Here is a 23,665-nt window from a genome sequence, read left to right on the forward strand (position 1 = left end):
AGGCACGGGGGCGTGTCCAGCGGACACGGGGCCGTGCCCAGCCTTCTGTTCAGCCTATAAATAGGGGTGTTTGGTTTCATTGCAACTCATCCCTTGGCACACCACCTCTCACACACTTCATCCACCACCCACCACCATCACAACACCATCATCCACCACCATCATCCATTGTCCATCATAGAGTGTGTGAGTCGTCTCGGGATCCAAGATTGATCGTAAGAGTTCTTGACAATCAAGGCCATGTTTGCCTAAGTCTCTTACATCACTTGGTGAAGACAAGTGTTTAGTATAATACTTTTTATTTTTAATCTTTTGCACTTTTTATTTGGTTCTGTATTAATGACTTTAATAACTAGTTGCTTATGTTGAAGGTGATCTTTCCTTATCGTTTGTCCGTGGTGTCTTGGCATTATTTTACTGTCTATATAAAATAAAAGATTTTCACCATTCATATCTCCACGGTCTATATGGAGGTATGTTGGCTACCTGGTCGGGGGTTAAGGGAACGGTTTGGTAAGGGTCTTGCCCTTGTTCAGCGTTTAGAGGTCCTGCAAGGGACCTGGGTCAAATTTAGTAGGATCTCCTTCAATGCCCATAGGTATTGGATGGCGGGGATCCAAACTCTTTGACCCCCTCATAAGTTAACTACTATTAATACTATAACCCGGCTATTTAGGACTGTATCCCTGCTGACTCAGACTACTTAGTCGAGGGTAACGTCACCGCCAAAAGCGGGGCCTACCTACCATAATTTGCATTAATAACTTAATTCATTATCTTCCAATAATCCAGCCCTTTAGGATTGTATCCTTGCTGACTCAAACTACTGGGTTGAGGGTAACGTCGCCTTCAAAAGAGGGGCCTACTACAATAACTAAGATAATCTCTTAAACAAGTGTAAAAGTGCGAAAATAATCAAAGGTTATACTAATACACGAGTCGGATCCAAGTGATTCATCTTGTCTATCTGTTTTTATTATTATTTTATTTTTCAGCATTTAGTTAGTTTTTATTTTCTTAGTTTAAAAAAAAAACCTTTTCTAACATTTTGATTTGATTAGACGTTGAGGATAAACCGGTACTAAAAGCTCTTGTGTCCTTGGACGACCTCGGTATCTTACCAACACTATACTACGTTCACGATGGGTGCACTTGCCCATATGTGTGTTTAGTGTTAGTAAATATCGTGTTTTATAAATTTAAAACTTGGCTAAAAGTGTAAAAAAGGCTTAAAATATACATCAAAAATATATTACACTACACACGCATCAGTACCAAAGCGGGTACTGTATCGAAAATACCCGTACCCGTACGGTACCTATATATTTTGTACGGTATTTGGTACCCAATTTTGTTCAAATTCGATATCAGTATTTTTGGTATCGGTACCGGTACGTGTACGATACCAATCCCATCCCTACTGGCGGTGGTGGTGGGAGGTGGACGTGGATGATGGGTGGTGGTGTTGCACGGGGGTGGTGTTTAACCCTCTACAAACCTTAGAAGATCTTAAAAGTGGTTGGTCCAAGTCTGCACTAACAAGAGCTCGCGAAAATGTTTTTTAATGAAACATATTTGAAAAAACAAACAGTCTGCAGATGGCAATGTCTGCGTGGAATAGACAAAGAGCCTATGCAGATATTTTTTTTAGAAAAACAAACACCATCTTAAAATAAGATGTAGACAAAAACTAATGATTATTTAAGAACACACTAACATTGAAAACCCCGATTAGTGTACAGGAAAACAAAGACTCAACCTAAAATATAACTCAAGACAAATATTTGACTCTCTATTTTAAACTTTGTGATTAAGAAAAAATTGTATCTTTAAGATTTAAAAGTTAGCATTTAGGAGAGATACATAGTGTTTTGACGTGTATACGGTCAACACTACGCATGAGATAACAAGAATTCGTGTGTTAATCGTAATAAATATGCTTAAAATACTTATGTATTATTGAAAAGTATGTCTATAAGTCACAGTAACTTTAGGGTCATTGAAACGACAAGAATCAGCAAGTAGATCAACTTACGCGATTTCAACACGTAGCGCGTGTGCGCGACATTTAATACCATATCAGCATAATACTAATATTTTGAGCAAAAAACTAATTATTTTAATTTATAAACTAATTTGTATTGAAATTTACGCGAGAAAACGAGAATTCTGACGCAAGAACAAGCTGAAACGGAGTTGTGTACAGACAATGGTGGGCTGAAAAAGGATGAGCTTGGCTGATGGGCTTCAAAGTTCAAACCCACTCCACCAAAACTTAGGTATATAAACCCATATATACCTCCACATCCTTCATTATTCACAAACATTTTCTCTTTGCCTTGTTTCTCTCTAACCTCTCTCTACATTCTTTCTCTAGAACACAAGATCCGTCGACCAGAATCCAGCCACCACACGGCGGAGCCGTGGCGGCGGCGGCGGCGGACCACAGCGGCACATGCCGGCGGCGGTTTTCCGGCGAACCTTTCGACGACCGTTTTCATGCCACATGTACACGTTTTCTACTAATTTCGACGTTCCGAACACCATGGTGAGGTCCATTTTCTCTAATTTAGAGCGTTTTGTGCCGTAGAGAAACTCTGAAGAGAATCCGGGCAAATTTTGTAAAGTTTATTATCTAAATTTCTCTTCATGTATGTCAAGATTTTGCTTTGAAGGATGTTGGTATTGCTTATCCAAACTATGTCAAGATCTTGCTTTTAAGAACCTCCAACTTATTTATAGTTAACTTCAACATGTACATCATACCATATTATATGGTAAATCGTACCGAAGCGATCCGAAATGAGCCTACCCCCGCTCGTACCGAATTTTTGAGACCTCGCGAATTGCGACCTCGTTTCACGTTCCCGTACAGGGGCGTACCACGAACCATGTGACTATGAAACAAACTCAACAATGTTTATTCAAAATCGTATGCAGCCCCAATTTCAAGATATTAAGTTTCCAGCAATTAACCACATTCATCTAAGCATTTCAGTTAATTGAACAAACAAGTTACATGCTTAATTGATGAAGATCGAACTAAATTAGCAAAGTTAGGGTTCCGGCTAGTGAATCCGACTATGAATTTAAATTTTTGTTGTTAATGAAAACCCGAAGGCCTAAACTAAAATCAGAAACCCTAAATCAGTGAGAAGATGAACAAGTTATGGAGAATTTTGCAGAGATGAGAGAATATTACACTGACCTAGGGTTTGTTGATACAAATAACTGCAGATCTGTTGCAGATTCGTACGGTTGAAAGATTAGCTGCTATGTGGCCCAAGCTTCGTGACGTCGTATTTGACGGTGCCGGTAGCAAGGTGGTGGAGGAGCGGCGGCTGGTGGTGTTGCGACGGGAGGAAGAGAAGGATAGGAGTTTTGAAAAAGTGTTTCCCGCTACCTGTTTGAGTACTCCGGTGTATTTTTATTAAAGATGAAGGGTAGAATTTGTAAACCGATTTTAATTTTATAGTTGTTTGTTTACATTAGATTTGGCTAACGGTAACTTTTTTTTAAATAACTTGTTTTTTTGAATGGTAAATTTGTTTTATTCATGTCGTCGGTTGGACTTACCCAAAACATCTCTCTTTCAAGATGTTTAAAGCTTTTATTTTTGTCAATGGACCACCACCCTCTTTGATTTTTTTAAATAATTACATGCATGGCAGCATGGATGGGTAGTTTTTTATTAACAGCAAATTTCTTTTTAATGTATGTTGTCGTCTATGTGACTTGAACTTAAGACTTCTTCTTTCCAACCCAAGTATAACGGTTTTGTCTTTGCCAATGGACCACCACCCCTACTAGTCATGGATAGGTAGTTTTGATACGGGGTGTGATTTTACTAGGCTTGGTAGTTGTATAAGTATGGGATCACTCAATGTTTAAGTACCGGTATGAACCGGCGAGTTATACGGGTTAAATCGGATACCAGACACGGGAACGATACGATAAAGGTCGGTAAAACTTGAATACGGTATAATACGGTATGTTTTATGTATCGGTGGTAAATCCGGTTCAACTGGTTCAAACCGTTGAACCGGTTTGCATTATCTTAAAATTTGATTTTTTTAATTTTAATAAAATACAATATTAAGGTTATACTGGTCTTCCATATTTCCGGTAATTAACCTAGTATCTTCCATTTTAATATTTCATAGCTGTTGAAAGTGTTACCCACCTCGTCCAATGTAATATTGTTTATAAGTAATACATGCTCTTAAAAATACTTAATATTTTACAAGAAAATAGTTGTTTTTTAGATAAAATCATGATCAATTACATAAATCCTAATTAAGATTAGATAGCCTTTTGAGATGAATTTGTATTTTATGGAATTATAGGGTTAACTAGTAGCCCGGTTAAACCGCTCGGTACAACCCGATTCAGCCGGTTAAACTATTTTAGAGCTTAACCCGGTATGATTAAAAAACCGATTTTCAAAAGATTGGGATCCCTAATGGAAACATCAAAAGGGAAAGAATTAATAGTTTATTCATTTGTGGTTGATGGGAGTCTAATACACTCATCATTTAGTAAGAGGTGTGGAATTATTTTCATCCAAATTTAGTGAAGCGGTTATTGTAAGATCAACGCTAACTAGCAATCGGTTCAATTCGTTACCACGTTAGGGGTCAGGGTTGCTATAAAAAATTCATTCTCAAAAGATGAAATAAAAGTTGCGTTTTGGCTTGTGGTAATGAAAAAACCTTTGGTCCTTGTAATGCATCATTTATTGCTCTAATTCCATAAGGTTTGTGACCCTTCCACTCTAAAAGATTCCTAAGGTTTGTGACCCTTTTGACTCTAAAAGAGTTTAGGCCTAATTTCTCATTTCTTAAATAATTGAAAATAATTGTAAGTTGTAATCTTTGGTCAAGAACCCGCTCAGGATGAAAGCATCAAACAAGCAATATCAAATATTTACAACGTTTGCTGTAAATTATAACAAAGTTAATGATTTTCTTTTTCCGGATTACAATCTCGGATGATTGGATCACCCAAAACATGAAAAAATCATTCACCTGGAACATAAAATTCAAACTTCACATCCACCGAACCAGAAGTCACCCCATCGTCCTTATATTCAAAATCCATTATCGTTCCCTCATCCCCGTCTGCTTCTTGATACTCTGTTTTCACTCGTCTCACAGGCACGGTAACCGAGTAAATTGTCCCGAGCGCAGGGTCTGTCGACACGCTGAGCTGCACTTTATCTTGAGATTCAATCACCACAAAATCCGAAAGGGAGTTGACTATGTTGCTGACTATCTTTTGCTTCGCGTCTTCACTGACTGCACACCGGTCAGAAAAAAGAATCATTTTCAACCGTTGTTTAGCGACGCTTGCATTTGAGTTCTTGATCATTGATGGAGATGGGAATATTATTTTCCATGCTAAACTCAAACGCTCGAAGAAATTTAAGTTTATGGCATTCAATAAAAAGCTTTCTGCATCTTGGTTAACGGAGTTTGTTGAGATTTCATAGTCGTTAATGAGCCCCAAAGGTCGTTTAGCTTGGCACCGTGTGCTCTGCACATGGGCTATTGAAGATGGCCATTTAGGCATGCTTTCGGTAACACACGATCCGCCATTTATGAAACTAATAGAATCCACCTGTATTCAAGAAGAATGTATGTTTAAGAATGCTAGAGATGGCCATTTCGACCCATTTTATATAAATGGGTCGGTTTGGGTTGCGTTTTAACTCAAACAGGTCAAGTAAGAAAATTGGTAAAATGGAAGCGGTCAAACATTTTGAAAGTGTTCCACAGACTATTATTCAATAATATAGTTTATCATTTAATGGTTATGGTATTATTTGTCTGATCATAGTTGATGCTTCAATTATTCACCAAATTCCAAAATAGACAAAAAAGTGTTTGCGGATCAACACAACCTGACCTGGCCCATTTTGACTAGATCCAACACATCAGTTCACTAGGACATAATATCGAAAAAGGTCAACTCAAAGTAGGATCATCAAACATGAAAAATTTGCTAAAATGTATCAAAAGAGATGCATTATATGATATAAAAAAAACTGTGAAAGAGGTGTAGTATAAGTTTGTCATTGAGCACGGCGGCAAACTAGATGTAAACTGCAAAGGAAGATTTCAAATGTTGTCTTTAATTAACTTTGAGAATTGAATATAGAATGGGCATCAAATATTTGAAGAGACACAACGACCATAAGCTACGACAATGAATATGGATGGTTATAATCATACAATCATAGGCTCGCTCCGTCCCATAATAAAAGTAACATTTTCGTGTTCAAGTGGTCTAACAATTGTACTTGTGCGTCGATCAAATATATAAAATGCTCCATGATGATAATTATAATAGGGAAATTGGCCTGTAATAATCCGACCTACACCTTATTGGCCATTAATAATCCCACCTCAGAATATTCCTCCCACCAGTCCCACCTTTCATCTATTTTTCCTACAATGGTCCCCCGTTAAAAAAACTTAACGGAGTTAAGCTTTTTTCCAAATTACAAACAGATTTTTAGGGCTTTTGATTGGAACGACGATACGAGTCCATTGATGTAAAACTTGCCTCGAAACGGTGCTCCAAACGATGAAAACAATGCTTCAATTCGAGTGTTTAAATTTCCAATTAACCAAAATCAAGTCACTTGGAGCACCATTTCGAAGTAAGTTTTACATCAATTGACTCGTATTATCGTTCTGATCAAAAGCCCTAAAAATCTGTTTGTAATTTGGAAAAAAGCTTAACTCCGTTAAGTTTTTTTAACGGGGGACCATTGTAGGAAAAATAGGTGAAAGGTGGGACCGGTGGGGGGAATATTCTGAGGTGGGATTATTAATGGCCAATAAGGTCTAGGTGGGATTATTACAGGCCAATTCCCCATTATAATATTATCCGATTATTTTCTTGCAAAAGATCAGCAATAATTCATCTTCGAAGTGTAATTTAAGTTCATCCTGTAGTTAAACTTCATCTTCTAAACAATAAGTTGCAGTACTTCCCATGATAAGAGTTCATTTTGGCTAAACCAAAATGAGCATTCATTATTATTTTGGCTAAACATGTGTTCCGTTAATTTATACTTGTTTTTTAAACCATCGCCTCATTTAAGCATTATATTTAACAAAAAAATAAAAATAAAAAAAAAAAACGATTTAAACCATCAAAATCACTGTATATTAAATCTGACCAGTTCATTTAGTTCCAAAAACAAAACTAATAACAAAGAGTTCCATCAAAACCACTATCTCATGGATCATAATGATCAAAATCTTGAAGATACTAAGGTCAGACATACCAGATTAAACACATACACTAAAATCCCTCAAACAAAACCCTAATTATGAGAACAACATTCACGCTTCAAATTCATCAATCATTTCACAAATTCAGGCAATAAAGTGGCAATATCAACACTATATTCAACAACAAATGAACAGAGATCCAATCATCATAACGTAATGTTAACTAATTAACAGACGAATTATCGAATTTACACAGACGAAAATTGACAATTGAAAACTAGAGTGTTTGGATTAAGAAGACAGACCTTGGGTGGTGAATTGATGCGAAGAGGATTAGAAGGAGAAGGACCTAAAGCAGCAGAAACCCTAAAATCACCAGAAATCGCCATTGTTGAATCTCAATTTCTTCAATTTGGGGATTCGAGTGTTTGGTGTTGGTTGAGACTTGAGAGTTTGTTTCAGCCTCAGATACTCGGTAACAGCATTTACTGAAACTTTCACTCTGTTTACGGTTGCAGTTACTTGCAAAATCGCCTGCAACGACGTCGTATGCCTCAAGCACGTGGCCTTGAGAAAAGTTTTATCTTACTTACCCCTGTGTTAAGTTTATATGTTCAAAGAGACCCTTCTACTTTATTTAATGTATTAGAAGTCTATTCATATGATGACCTTTGACCTTTGTTGTGTTATGTACTCGTGTCTAATGGATTCAAATATATGGTGTTTTGATTTAACTATGAAGTTCTATCATAAGGTTAACACAAAACATCATATATTTGAATCTCAAGACTGAGAGGTTTGACTGAGAAATCAAAGTGGCGTAATTTGCATCAAGAAAATATAAAACACAAACTTTGAAAACCCAAGTAGAACAAGACCCGGGACCTGTTTAGTTCACAGAATTTCGTAGAGTTAAAACTTAAAATCATAAGCATTTTTGTTAAACACATGTTTAATTTGTGAAGAGAAGAGTTGAAATTAGAATTTACTCTAATTAATTTATAATTTTTATAAGTACACACGAATCGAAATCTCGTTGTAATTTATATACTATATGTTTCAGCAAGCATTACAATATGCAATATTTTTTTAATAAGCACGGGAAACGGATAATGTTATTTAATAAAATATAGAATCAAACTTAATACTAGAATTTTACCACCTAACATAAAAAAATATGGAATCAAACTGAACACTAGAATTTTACCACCTAGCATAAAAAATATGTTGGATGCTATACTCGCTACAAAATCATCAATGTTTTATATAAAACAAAATAGATTACCTTTTTATGCTAGAGCACAAGAATGGTTTTTGTTGAGTAATTCGGTTAATATTCAATAAATATAACTAGTGGAATTTCTGAATTTGATTGGTATTAATTCAGTTTATTATGGTATTGTTGTACTAGTACGATACTCATACTTGATGTAGCTCGATATAGCAGCTGAAAGAAATAACTTCTTGAGTTGTCTTATATTTACTTTCTTTTTTATTTCCAAACATGTGAATGATTTAACCAATGCTAACCTTTTGGGGTAGATTCGATTAACAAGATGATACATGTGCTTGTAATCTATTCCTAAAACTTCAAACGAAGACTCGGGTGCCACTTCACTTATGATGTTGTTAAAAAGCAGTGACTAATCAAGAATATTGATGTCATCATTGGACCGACAACACCAAAATGCATGCGAAATCCATAGATCATGTGACTTGTAGCACTCCAGTCGAACGTGGGTGATCACTTTGCATGTACTTATCTCACCATGCATTATGATAATTTGCCATTCCTAATGCATACAATCAATGTTACCAAGCATTCTAAGTAATCCATGTTTCACATCATGCACCTTATACAATTGTTGGATATCACTCAAAGTTTGTTTACATAAATACCTCTTGTTGTAGCTTAATGACGCATTCACTAAATTTATAACTACTTTCTCATAACGTTTTTCAGACATCTTCAAGTACTCATCTCGAGACTCGGTGGCTATGTCGTATGCAATTTGATGAATTGTTGTGCACTTTTGTAAGGGAGTAAAACTTGTTCTACCTCTCGCATCCCATGTTAATATGAAAAATGACGTGGTGTCATTGTTCATTCTAAATCGTCAACTGTTCGTAGGAATATTTGTAAAATGACGTTGTGTCATTGTTCATTCTAAATTGTCATGTTAATATGAAAAATGACGTTGTGTCATTTTATTAAAGATGATTTATTAAAGTGTAAATAAAATGAGAGAATTAAAGCGATAAAAAAGTTCTTAAAATGCACTTGTGTTATGCATTACATATATGGATGATAAGTGTAAAAAGGAATTTTTTTTCTAATTTTAATGGGTTTTTATCAAGTTCTCGTGATACTCACGACATATATGAGTTCATTTTAATGGGTTTTATCACATACAAAACGATCTTAACTTAGGAAACATAGAAAATTGGGTCAAATGATCTCCAATTGATCTCATTCCAACGACGTTGGAACCGACTCATCGAACCCAATTCATATATATATATATATGTGTGTGTGTGTGTGTGGTTCTGATTTTAACTTTTAAGGGTTATCTTTAGATTTTAGCTTTAGGGTTTAGTTTTATGGTTTAAAATTGGGATTTATGGTTTAACTTTTAGGGTTTAGCTTAGGTTTAAGCCTTTACGGTTTATAGTTTAGAGTTTTGGGTTTAGCACAGGGTTTAGCCTTAAGATTTAGCTTTAGTGTTTAGAATTAGGGTTTAGAGTCGAAAGGCTAGAGTAACGTCGCTGAAATGAGCTTTTGTAACAGAACAAAACTCGTATGATATATATATATATATATATATATATAGAGAGAGAGAAAGAGAGAGAGAGGAAGGTTAACGTACATTACGGCTTAACGTACATCATGTACGACAAGTAATTACGCACGTTCATTTTAAAATCGCGCACGTTATAACTCAAAAATCCAAAATCACGCATGTTGAAACACATTAATCACGCATATTGAAAACATTAATCACGTATGTTATGTGACATCTGTGCCTCTACGACCATCATACAAGTACGAATCCAATGAAATCTTGTGTTTCAATCTTGGAATTTGTACAAATACATGTGACCATTGCACATATCAATTCTCATTCGATTTCGAGCTCTAAATCGCTTTCTAGAAAGTTATACGCGAACTAATGCGTAAACGTAATCAGGTTAACGTGACAAACACTCCAGAATAGTGACATAGGCTTAACATACCTTAAATAACCTTTACATAACTTAGAAATAAATTTTGGAGGGTTTGGTGTGTGGAAATCAAGTTTATTCGATCGCAGGGACTATTTACGTCAAACTACGAAAGTATGCCGATTTGTATAGTAATGAACATTCCGGAACTTGATCATAAGATAAACATACCCTAAATATCCTTTACATAGCTTATAAATAGGCTTTGAGGGGTTCGTTATGCGAAAATACGCTTATTTGATCAATAGGGACTAAAAGCGTCAAAAAGTGCATAAGTTTGCATTTACACACATATCATACGTTCTGAACATATCCGGACATCCAAAAATTTTTGTAATCATTAAAATATTTTTTTTAGTGATTGGAATGCAAAAATACCATTCGTCGCGTAATTTGGATCGTTTTTGCGTCCGTTCGAGTTTTCGTCGTAATTAACCGAATAACGCAACCGTACGACCAAACAAACTGATACCCGAGATGTTTTCAAGCATTTTTCATGATCCCTATGCTTTAACTTTCTTGTAGAGCCTTGAAATGGGGTTAACGGGGCTTAAAAACATTAAAAACTAAGTGTAAGGCTTGTAGGGACCATTTTTGACAATCTGCCAAACTATGGTCACGGGGCGCGAAGACCTGTGCTCCAATCTACGTGGGGCGCGACAGAAGGTGCAGACAGATTCAGTGAATTTGGCTCAGCAGCCTGTTTTCACTAGTTTCAACCCCTAATTTGGCATACCACTAGCTTGTTTTTGGACTCCCCTTGTATTAGAAACCATGGGCCACATGTGTATGGCCAAGATCATGCCTTGATCCTTGCAAAAACACTTGTAATGATCTTGTTAATTCAAGCTTTCTATAAATAGACTTGGATTTCTCATTCATTCCTCACACAATTGAATCAAATCTGCTCTAAGTTGAAGCTAAGGCTTCATACCTGAGCATTTTAGTTCAATTCTTCCTAGCTTGGACCCTTTGTAAGTTTCTTTCATGCTTGTTTATGTTTTTCAAGCATGAAAGTCAAACAGTGTTTGACTTGCTGTTTTGACCATGAATTGGTCAAGTCAAAGTTCAATCGAACTTTGCAACTTGAGCGTAATCACGATGGTTATAGTCCCTTGTGACTATACCTACTGATTACCACGTTTATTAGTCGAAGTGACGAGTCAAAGTTTCGGTCAAAATGCCGATTATGCGCATTTTGCGACGAAACTATTTTCGGGTATCAAAACCCTTTGTTTTGATATCAAACCTGTTTTCTAACTTAGTTAAACATGTTTTAACTCGTCACTTTTAGTCTAGTGCTTGTTTAGGGTCGTAAGTCAAGCGATCTTGACAACCGCTTAGACTTTCGAACCCGACCCGTTTGGTCAATCGTTAGGATCCGACCAAGCATATTTTGTGACCATAGTTGTATAGGGAATAACCTTTCGAGGTTATACCTTATGGTCACTTAATTTAATTAGTTGTATGATAGGTAGTTTATATGCCTTAGGAAAATGACCTAAATGCCCTTTTCATGCATAATTTGACTTTAAGCATATGTAACTTAATTTTTGTCAATTAAACTGATTATGCAACATATCTAAACATGTTAGGGCATATAATACTTGTCATAGGACTAGTTAGGCGTCTCGAACACGCTTTCGCGCGAACGACGCGTTAAAGTAGCGTAGACTACCTTAATGAGTCGTAACGGGTCGTAAGCACTTAGGATAGGTTCCGATTTAGGATGTAGGTTTGTTAAACCATGTTATATGAGTTCAAATACTCATTTGGTTTTCGAGATCTCATTCTATCCGATCTTCCGATTTAGATCCGGTTTATTAACATAGTTACCTATACTAGGTGTCACTTGATTCCTTGATTGTCCGAGCTTGTTCGTTCACTTAATTGAGGATCCCTTGCAATCTCAAATGAGTACATAGTCCCCTCTTTTACTGTTTTCAAATATTTTGGGGTGATACACATGTGCCTACTTATTACTTTAGTGCTTTTCGTGCTTTCATGACTTATACTTGCTATGTTCATTAGTACGCATATAGTACATGATTTCACTTATGCCTTGCTATGTATGTTTACTTAGCATGCTAACGCATTGATTTACATTACATTTCTTCTTCGTATGTTTATTTAGCATACTTAGTACATGGTTTTCATATGGCATTTGATTCTACATCGACATTTTACCTATAGGGTTGAGTAAATTCTTTTATTCACCATACATAACATTTTACCTATGGGGTTGAGTAAATTCTTTTAATACATGATATTAGTTTTTATCTGACATTGGTTTGACAAAGCATTTTGGTGGTTTATTTGGTAAGTGATTTAAATAACGAGGCGTGTGTAATATGATAAAAACATGGTGGATACGCTGCTAGTACTTCCTATATATAAGTGCTCTTATGATATTATATAACGCAGCGTTATCTAAACCACTTTGACAGAAACAAAGACATGATTCATTTTAAACAAACAAACGACATATTTTCACAAGACATTGTTTTACAAACGACATATTTTATACAAACTCGTTTTTACTTGAATGTTTATTTAATCATACAACCTTCTTTTATATCATGTGATTCTCATATCGAATTTCATAAGGTTCTATAAAAGAAAACGTTTTACAAGATGCATGACAATCTTTTGATTAAACACTTCTTTTACTCACAAGTCATGAATCCTACAACAACAAAAGCTATGTATCTCACAACCATTTATATGCTGACGTACCTATTTTCACATGTGTTTCAGGAGCTATTGCATGATGATGTTCGTGACACACTTAGGCGGACTTGGGCCTTAGCGACTTAAAATTATGAAAGACAGTTTAATTCATGTTATGTTTTTATAAATTCTTAGTCAATGTAAACACTTTAATTAATGAAATCAAACTCTAAAATTACATGTGTTATGAAACAATGTTTCTGTTACGACACTCCCTGACGTTTCCGCCGAGGTTTGTTGTTTTAATGCGGTCGGGGTGTGACAGAAAAGTTGGTATCAGAGCTCATGGTTATAGGGAATTAGGTTATTAGTAATGCTTTGACCTAGTCTATAACCTTCCTAGGACCCTAACACAAGTTATCTTGTGTTTAGTCTTAAAACAATACCATCACTCATCTTTGGGAACCATAACAAGAAAACAAAATAACAAATCTGTTTCAAAAACCAATAATCTGCTCTTGGATGATTTGTTATAAGGTTTTGAATCTTCAAAGTTTTCAAAATCTCGTCAAAGTTTGGGTCTAAATGATGTGAACACGTGCAATCTGGAAGGGTGGATGCCTGTACCTCGAGTTTTCTGTCTAAGGCTAGAGTGTTCGTACAAATCCACATAATCGGACAAGTCATTCTTACCTGGGAACTCTTAGGGTGAGTGTCCACTTATAGGCTAAAGCATGTCTTCACGATATATTATTATGACCCATTTACTTTGATTAGTCACCGTGTCGTTTGTTTGTTTTAAATAGCAAACAAATGATCACAATCCTTATGTCTTATCGATATTCTTTTAAGCATCCAATTTTTACTATCTGATATCGTCTCACTCGTTTCTCATGTTTCCTTGTTCTTTTTAGAATATGCCTCCCCGACGAGATGCACAACCACAATCTAACACCGAACTTGAAACCACTATCACTCAGTAGATCGCTGCTGTGATCCCGAACTTAATAACTCAGATTAATCAAGCGAACAACAATAACAATGCTCAGTGTAGTTTCAAAACGTTTAATTCGGCTAAACCACTGAAATTTCCAGGGTCTCAAGGAGCAACTGCGCTCCTACAATGGTTCGAGAGTCTGGAAAGCACCTTTAGACATGTACAATGTCCGAATGAGAGAAAGGTTGAGTTTGCGTCCAGTGTTTTCGAGAAACGTGCTCTAACATGGTGGAACGGTGTAATGAGGGATAGGGGTGCCGATGTGGCAATGGCACAAACCTGGGAAGAGCTTCGTGTTCTAATGATGAAAGAATATTGTCCTCGTCATGAACTCAGGGCATTGGAAAGGGAATTTGATGATCTTAAACAAGACAGCGGTGAACACTGTGCTTATACTGACCTGTACGAAGAATTGAGCTTGTTGTGTCCAACTATGATTACGCCTTTGGATAAGGCAATTGAGAAATACATCGATGGCCTTCCTGACCCAGTTCAAGACATTGTTACTGGTAGTAATCCTACCACAGTTAGACAGGCCATTGAACTATCTGCTACCCTAACTGAATCTCAGATCGGAAAGGGTAAACTTTTTCGAAAAGGCGACAAGAAACAAATGGCTAATACTACTCAAGAGGAAAACAAAGGAGGCAAAACCGAATCTTCTAAGAAGTGTAAGGCTTCACAAAACTGTGCGATTGCTGCTCAACCCAACCAAAACACTCATAACTAACCAGCTCAACCTCCTACAAGGAAACCTTATGCCGGTACTACACCGATATGCAACAAATGTAATGCACACCACCTAGCTCACCAACAGTGTCGTCTGTGTGCATCATGTGGGCGACTCGGTCATCTGGAAAATGCTTGTCGGTTTAACCCAAACCAAGGTGGTCCAAACCAACCTCAAGTCAACCCTGCTCAAGCTCGCTTTCCACCTGGATCGTGCTATAACTGTGGTGATCTTACTCACTACCGGAACAATTGCCCAAGACTTGTTAACATAAATCCAGCGCGTGGACGAGTGTTTAACATAAACGAGGCAAATGCAAATTGACAATGTAGCAGTAAACAATTAAACTTTTGTATTTTCCTATGTTGTTATCTTTGATGTTTAAAACAATTCAGTTGTTATATAAATAAATTTGTTGTTTCACTTTTATTTACAAGACTGATACGATTGTGTGTATATGTGACATACCCTTACGATAACCGACGCCAAGGAACCGTGTTCCTTGCAAAACACACTACCCTTGTAGTTTTCTCATTTATGTGATCACTCGCGATCTCCACGAAAATCCTAAGTACTTGTTTCCTTCTAAGAAACAAAGTACGAGATACAAGTTACAACTCTGGACGAATACCCAAAGTACCACTTTAAATCCTTGCTTGGATATCTAAGGGTACTTTTCATAAGTCCTTCAAAGATCTCATGCGATGTGTCTAGGTACATATCACTTCATTTTGGTTTTCATAAAAACATACATAGTATATGTTTTCAAAACCTCCTTCACGATTTCAAAAAATTTTCATATGGTTTAAAAACATATAACATAGTATATTTACTTAATATATAAATTTCAAAAGCATTATCCATGTTCTCAAAAACCATATACATGATTTCAAAACCATTTCACATGGTTTTAAAACATTTTATAAAAATATTTACCTAATACACCTACCACATGATTTCAAAAGCGTTACATAAGGTTTCAAAAACATTAAACACATGTTCCAAAGAACCCCATGCATAGTTTTCAAGAACATTCTGCTCGTATGTTGACTTAACATACATAGTACACGACCTCCAAATTCTGCATCATATGTCGCATTGGCATATCTAGCACCTTGACTTCATAAACATTTTACCTCATGTTTTGATTTAGGAACATCTGGAACAAGGTTTCGAAACACCTCTCGCTACGCGAATTCCAAAATTTCTTATGAAATCTTCCTATCTTCATAGTTAAATCCCGGTGGAAATTTAAAGCGCAAAATCAAGGTCCATGGATTAAATTCCTGGTATACTTTAAGTACACATGTACAAATTAATAACAAATTTACAAACAAATTTATAACAAGTTGATAACAAATTGATGACCAAATTGACAATGATGTGTTTATGTGTCTATGTGTGAATCAAATTACTCGCTATCCAAATCCTCATAGAATCTTCCATATCTTTATATGAGGGATTCATAGAAGGATATCCAAAGGTACTAACTTAAATCCTTAATGGGCTTCTATATAATAGTTAAGACCCTTGGATTGTAAAGTACTATTCCAAAGTTAAAGACATCACTCGTTGATGTAGTTAAAGAGACCTCTTGGGTGGTCTAGTTAAAGAGATTGATTCATCAATCTAGTTAAAGATATCATGCATTGATATAGTTAAAGAGACCTCTTGGGTAGTCTAGTTAAAGAGATTCATTCGTCAATCTAGTTAAAGATATCATGTGTTGATATAGTTAAAGAGACCCCTTGGGTGGTCTAGTTAAAGAGATTGATTCGTCAATCTAGTTAAAGATATCATGTGTTGATATAGTAAAGAGACCCCTTGGGTGGTCTAGTTAAAGATATTGATTCATCAATCTAGTTAAAAATATCAATCGTCAATATAGTTAAAGAGACCCCTGGTGGTCTAGTTCAAGAGGTCATTCGTTGATCTAGTTAAAAAGATCCTTTGGTGACCTAGTTGAAGAGACCTTTTGGTGGTTTATTTAAAGAGATCATTCGTTGATCTAGTTAAAGAGACTCTATGGTAGTCTAGTCAAGTCACCACAGGATTATTCATTTCATTTTCTTCCCCTGCACATTATAAAATGAACTGTGCGGACTGTGCAAGGAATTACATAATTATGGATGCATACGTAATTATGGAATTCAGTGCACAGAAACCACAACAAGTTTTGTCATGTGTAATTTAATTTACTAGAAGTTCTAGACCTTGACCAATGTTGTTTTTATGATATAAGCTTCGACTTCAATTTCGAACACACACAAGTTTCCTCTAAATTAAATTTCGGGACGAAATTTCCTAAAGTAGGGGAGACTGTGACATCTGTGCCTCTACGACCATCATACAAGTATGAATCCAATGAAATCTTGTGTTTCAATCTTGGAATTTGTACAAATACATGTGACCTTTGCACATATCAATTCTCGTTCGATTTCGAGCTCTAAATCGCTTTCCGGAAAGTTATACGCGAACTGATGCGTAAACGTAATCAGTTTAACGCGACAAACACTCCAGAATAGTGACATAGGCTTAACATACCTTAAATAACCTTTACATAACTTAGAAATAAGTTTTGAAGGGTTTGGTGTGTGAAAATCAAGTTTATTCGATCGCAGGGACTATTTACGTCAAACTGCGAAAGTATGCCGATTTGTATAGTAACGAACATTTCAGAACTTGATCATAAGCTAAACATACCCTAAATATCCTTTACATAGCTTAGAAATAGGCTTTGAAGAGTTCGTTATGCAAAAATACGCTTATTTGATCAATAGGGACTAAAAGTGTCAAAAAGTGCATAAGTTTGCATTTACGCGCGTATCTTATGTTCTGAACATATCCGGACATCCAACAATTTTTGTAATCATTAAAATATTTTATTTTAGTGATTGGAATGCAAAAATACCATTCGTCGCGTAATTTGGATGTTTTTGCGTCAGTTCGAGTTTTCTCGTAATTAACTGAATAACGCAACCGTACGACCAAACAAACCGACATACGAGATGTTTTCATGCATATTTCATGTTCCCTATGCTTTAACTTCCTTGTAGAGCCTTGAAATGGGGTTAACGGGGCTTAAAAACATCAGAAACTAAGTTTAAGGCTTGCAGGGACCGTTTTTGACAATCTGCCAAACTTTGGTCGCGGGGCGCGAAGACCTGTGCTCCAGCCAACGCGGGGTGTGACAGAAGGTGCAGACGGATTCAGTGAATTTGGCTCAGCAGCCTATTTTCACTTGTTTCAACCCCTGATTTGGGATACCACTTGCTTGTTTTTGGACTCCCCTTGTATTAGAAACCATGGGCCACATGTGTATGGCCAAGATCATGCCTTGATCCTTGCAAAAACACTTGTAATGATCTTGTTAATTCAAGCTTTCTATAAATAGACTTGGGTTTCTCATTCATTCCTCACACAATTGAATCAAACCTGCTCTAAGTTGAAGCTAAGCCTTCATACCTGAGCATTTTAGTTTAATTCTTCCTTGCTTGGACCCTTTTTAAGTTTCTTTCATGCTTGTTTATGCTTTTCAAGCATGAAAGTCAAACAGTGTTTGACTTCCTGCTTTGACCATGAATTGGTTAAGTCAAAGTTCAATCGAACTTTACAACGTGAGCGTGATCACGATGGTTATAGTCCCTTGTGACTATACCTACTGATTACCACGTTTATTAGTCGAAGTGACAAGTCAAAGTTTCGGTCAAAATGCCGATTATGCGCATTTTGAGACGAAACTATTTTCAGGTATCAAAACCCTTTGTTTTGATATCAAACCGGTTTTCTAACTTAGTTAAACATGTTTAAACATGTTTAACTCGTCACTTTTAGTCTAGTGCTTGTTTAGGGTCGTAAGTCAAGCGATCTTGACAACCGATTAGACTTTCGAACCCGACCCGTTTTGTCGATCATTAGGATCTGACCAAGCATATTTTGTGACCATAGTTGTATGATAGGTAGTTTATATGCCTTAGGAAAATGACGTAAATGCCCTTTTCATGCATAATTTGATTTTAAGCATATGTAACTTAATTTTTGTCACTTAAACTGATTATGCAAAATATCTAAACATGGTAGGGCATATAATACTTGTCATAGGACTAGTTAGGCGTCTCGAACACGCTTTCGCGCAAACAACGCGTCAAAGTAGCGTAGACTACCTTAATGAGTCGTAACGGGTCGTAAGCACTTAGGATAGGTTCCGATTTAGGATGTAGGCTTGTTAAACCATGTTATATGAGTTCCAATGCTCATTTGGTTTACGAGATCCCATTCTATCCGATCTTCCGATTTAGGTCCGGTTTATTAACATAGTTACCTATACTAGGTGTCACTTGATTCCTTGATTGTCCGAGCTTGTTAGTTCACTTAATTGAGGATCCCTTGCAATCTCAAGTGACTACATAGTCCCCTCTTTTACTGTTTTCAAATATTTTAGAGTGATACACATGTGCCTACTTGTTACTTTAGTGCTTTTCGTGCTTTCATGACTTATACTTGCTATGTTCATTAGTACGCATATAGTACATGATTTCACTTATGCCTTGCTATGTATGTTTACTTAGCATGCTAGCGCATTGATTTACATTACATTTCTGCTTCGTATGTTTATTTAGCATACATAGTACATGGTTTTCATATGGCATTTGATTCTACATCGACATTTTACCTATGGGGTTGAGTAAATTCTTTTATTCACCATACATAACATTTTACATATGGGGTTGAGTAAATTCTTTTAATACATGATATTAGTTGTTATCTGACATTGGTTTGACAAAGCATTTTGGTGGTTTATTTGGTAAGTGATTTAAATAACGAGGCGTGTGTGATATGATAAAAGCATGGTGGATACGCCGCTGTTACTTCTTATATATAAGTGCTCTTACGATATTATATAACGCAACGTTATCTAAACCACTTTGACAGAAACAAAGACATGATTCATTTTAAACAAACAAACGGCATATTTTCACAAGACATTGTTTTACAAACGACATATTTTATACAAACTCGTTTTTACTTGATTGTTTATTTAATCATACAACATTCTTTTATATCATCTGATTCTCATATCGAATTTCATCAGGTACTATAAAAGAAAACGTTTTACAAGATTCATGACAATCTTTTGATTAAACACTTCTTTTACTCACAAGTCATGAATCCTATAACAACAAAACCTATGTATCTCACAGCCATTTATATGCTGACGTACTTATTTTCACATGTGTTTCAGAAGCTATTGCATGATGATGTTCGTGACACACTTAGGCGAACTTGGGCTTTAGCGACTTAAAATTATGAAAGAGAGTTTAATTCATAATTTTTTTTTCTTTCAAAACAAGCATAACATATTTTGGAGACACCAAAAACATATTTTACAAAATCTGCATGAGCAAACTTTGTCAGATTTAATTAGTCGGTTTGTACCCTAATATACTACCTAGAAACACTTTTTTTTTTATGTAACCAACCTATTAACACCCTTCAAAATCCTAAACGACCAAAGAATCCACCATTGACAAGTTATTTTATATATATATATATATATATATATATATATATATATATATATATATCCTTACGGATGAAGTAAGTGGATGAACACAAGAAAATATGCATGAAGAATTAAGAAGATGAGAATTAACTTCTCCCCCGTGTTTTTAACTCACGCGGAGGCACGTAATATTACATGACACACTAAAACTTCACTTCACACACCCAACAAACAGATAAGACTGTGTGTGTGAGAGAGAAAGAGAGGAGTAAAAAAAACTAATTAACCTCACGAGACAGCTGAGAATGCCACCCATAGCATTTATAAGAACCTAGCAACTTGTATGCAGTAGATTTACGCACCCACACACGTAACACACCTTGTTTATATATATATGCCTTAACATATGCATATATTGACCTGTATTTTGATAGAAAGATTGGAAGATCATCATGTCTCATATAGCGGTGGAGAGAAATCGGAGAAGGCAGATGAATGACCACCTCAAGGTCTTGCGATCTATGACACCATGCTTCTACATCAAAAGGGTGGGTTTAATTTAATTTAATTTAATTTATATATTCTCTCTTAATTATTATATGTCAATGCAAAAGAAATTAGTTTAGTGAAAAATTATTGATAGATAATTAATTACTTTTTGTGGGCTTACAAAACATAATCGTTAAGTAGCAAAAACACAATAATTACAAGATGGTCTAGTGAAGTCGTTATGCGAGATAGCGACTCACCAACAAAAATATCAAAGTTATGGAACGCTTCTGCAAAGCGAAGTTGTCATCTAAGATGGCGACCTAACTGTAAAGCCGCTATCTTAGATACTGACTGACAAGAATTTGAAGTCAAACAAAAAACTCACCCGTTTTTCATCTTGTGATTTCAAAAGAACTAAATCTAATTGTGATGAGCAAAATTAGAAGTATGATTGCTAGAAAAGTAATACACACAAGAATCTATTAAAATACATCAATGAACGTAGCGCAAAACCTAATTTTTAACAACAATTCTGATTTTATAGGATAAATACACGATAATCTGCACCGGTTTTGAATTCTCAACCTTATGGTTGTGGAGTACCCTTACCACCAGGATGTCCTAAGAGGGACGAATGCAAACCTAACTAATTACAAAAACAACCATCACCACTTTGGTGGGGTGGTAGAGGCTTTGTGCCTCTTGTGGAGAGGACCAGGGTTCAATTCCTGGCATGGCGTATATTTGATGTAATTTAGAAGTATGGATTATGTAACCTTTGCGGTTCAAAAAAAAAAATTACAAAAACACGGTTTCTTTTTTGTGTATATATAAGTAAATACTATATATACATTAGGGTATTAAGAACAACCTGATCACATCTATTTTATGACATGGTTTTTAATTTCATGACATGGGATTGTCTCAATTGTGTTTACACCATATTGTAACTTTTTTGTTTGGCATAATATGTATGATAGGGTGATCAGGCATCAATTATAGGTGGTGTAATAGAATTCATCAAGGAAATGCAACTAGTTTTAGAGTTGTTGGAATCGAAGAAAAGGCGTAGGAGCATAAGTCCTAGCCCCGGTCCAAGCCCAAAGCCCGTATTGGGACCGAGCACCCCACAGTCGGAACACTCTATAATTCTACATGAAAGTATAAAAGAACTGGGAGCATCATGTAACTCGCCAGTCGCGGACGTGGAAGCAAAGATCTCGGGTTCAAACGTTGTTCTAAGGACCGTATCACGTAGAATTCCTGGGCAAGTTGTGAAGATAATAAGTTTGTTGGAAAATCTTTCTCTTGAGATCCTGCATCTGAATATCAGCAGCATGGAGGACACTGTCCTTTACTCCTTTGTTATTAAGGTATATCATTTATTTTATGCGCTGCTCACTGGAAGCAGTCTCTCTATTCCTACAGGGTAGAGGCAAGGTCGTCTACATTTTACCCTCCTCAGACCCTACCTTAACTTTGCTATTGGTGGGATTTACTGAGTATGATGATGATGATTTATGCCCTATTACTATAGTTGCTATGATTATTGAAAATTATAAGCAAGGGCTTTAGGTAATAAAAATTTGTGAAACTACATTAAGAGAATAATAAAATAATTACAAGTGTTTTTGTAATTAAACATGAGTGAAAGATGCTAAGATATTAATGTTGTTTGGAAGCCTGTTTTATAAAGATTATTTTACATCATTTTATTACCTCAACAATGTGAAATAGGGGCAGGTGTTTTATAAACATTTACTACGTTTTCTTTTAACATCATTACAATACCAAAACAACAAATTAAAAACAAACGGTAGGTAAACGAGCAACAAACTGCGCCGCAAGTCCGCAACCCCCTTTTGAATTGCAAAACCGATCAAACCAAAGACAAAGCGACTTAAGGGTCGAGAAATTACCATTCACGACCCGCTGGGTGTTTGCCACTTGTATGTCTTAGACTAGTGGGTATGGGGGCCGGCTGAGGCCCGGCTAGGACCGGCGCCGGTCCCCCACACCGCCCCCCATAGGGTCGGCTCGGCAACATCGGCTCCCCACAGACGGACTTGCCGTGCCTCTCTCCTCTCTCCTAACACACACACATCTATACATACATACATACATACATATATATATATAAAGGGGTTCATCCCCCACCCCCTTAGGTCCATCCCCTCCAAGCCGAGCCTACGTGGCGCTGACGTGGTGGCCCATCCCCTTGGGGATGAGGCTCTCCATACCCACTAGTCTTAGTGTGTAAAATATATATATTTATCTATGTCGATCATATTTGAGTTGATTGATCTATAATGAATTAATGATCTTGTCAATACTAACACTTGGTCAATGGATATGTGCAGATAGGACTAGAGTGTCAACTTAGTGTTGAAGAACTTGCAATTGAAGTGCAGAAGAGCTTCTCTTAATTAATCACAATTAGTTCCATCTATATATGTAAGCTTGTTGGAGATTGGACTTAAATCATAAGTGCTAAATAACACAAGTGTCATATATATGTGTTTTGCTTCTTAGATCGATAGATATATAGCTATTAATTAATTGCAGCCGATAATATATATGTTTCCTTTGGTAATTTTCTACAAGTTTGTATTCTCAAAAGACTTATATAACTTTTGCAGTCTATATACGTTTGTGCATGAAATACCAATGAAGATTTATTGATTTCACGTAGATATATTGAAAAACTGATGGCATTTATAATTTAATATATAGAATGCCAATTTAAATGCAAGTTATTGTCCAATCATTGGCCACGAACATTACAAGGAAATGAGGAAAAAAAAAGA

At 36.1% G+C, this 23,665-nt stretch overlaps 2 protein-coding genes across 2 annotated transcripts; one reads left to right on the forward strand and one right to left on the reverse strand.

The window, feature by feature from the left end:
• Positions 1 to 4,893: 4,893 nt before the first annotated feature.
• LOC110894357 (cell division topological specificity factor homolog, chloroplastic) lies at positions 4,894 to 7,794 on the reverse strand. Its single transcript, XM_022141569.2, has 2 exons — positions 7,550 to 7,794; positions 4,894 to 5,619 (listed from the first exon to the last, which is right to left on the reverse strand). Exons 1-2 carry the CDS (start codon positions 7,631 to 7,633, stop codon positions 5,020 to 5,022), a joined length of 684 nt encoding a protein of 227 aa, XP_021997261.1. The 5' UTR covers positions 7,634 to 7,794; the 3' UTR covers positions 4,894 to 5,019.
• Positions 7,795 to 20,753: 12,959 nt separating this feature from the next.
• On the forward strand, positions 20,754 to 23,417 carry LOC110896489 (transcription factor MUTE). Its single transcript, XM_022143807.2, has 3 exons — positions 20,754 to 20,914; positions 21,839 to 22,231; positions 23,219 to 23,417. The coding sequence occupies exons 1-3, from the start codon at positions 20,819 to 20,821 to the stop codon at positions 23,282 to 23,284; spliced, it is 555 nt and encodes a 184-aa protein (XP_021999499.1). The 5' UTR covers positions 20,754 to 20,818; the 3' UTR covers positions 23,285 to 23,417.
• The last annotated feature ends 248 nt before the right edge of the window (positions 23,418 to 23,665 follow it).

Source organism: Helianthus annuus, chromosome 12 (genome assembly GCF_002127325.2).
Source record: "Helianthus annuus cultivar XRQ/B chromosome 12, HanXRQr2.0-SUNRISE, whole genome shotgun sequence".
Taxonomy (NCBI): Eukaryota; Viridiplantae; Streptophyta; class Magnoliopsida; order Asterales; family Asteraceae; genus Helianthus; species Helianthus annuus.

Bases quoted from the DNA above. Each gene is read 5' to 3' on its own strand.
- LOC110894357 (XM_022141569.2), bottom strand. From the start codon at position 7,633: ATGGCGATTTCTGGTGATTTTAGGGTTTCTGCTGCTTTAGGTCCTTCT. The intron at 5,620-7,549 runs GTCTGTCTTCTT...TCTTGAATACAG, and splicing joins GCATCAATTCACCACCCAAG to GTGGATTCTATTAGTTTCAT.
- LOC110896489 (XM_022143807.2), top strand. From the start codon at position 20,819: ATGTCTCATATAGCGGTGGAGAGAAATCGGAGAAGGCAGATGAATGAC. The intron at 20,915-21,838 runs GTGGGTTTAATT...TATGTATGATAG, and splicing joins CATGCTTCTACATCAAAAGG to GGTGATCAGGCATCAATTAT. The intron at 22,232-23,218 runs GTATATCATTTA...GGATATGTGCAG, and splicing joins TTTACTCCTTTGTTATTAAG to ATAGGACTAGAGTGTCAACT.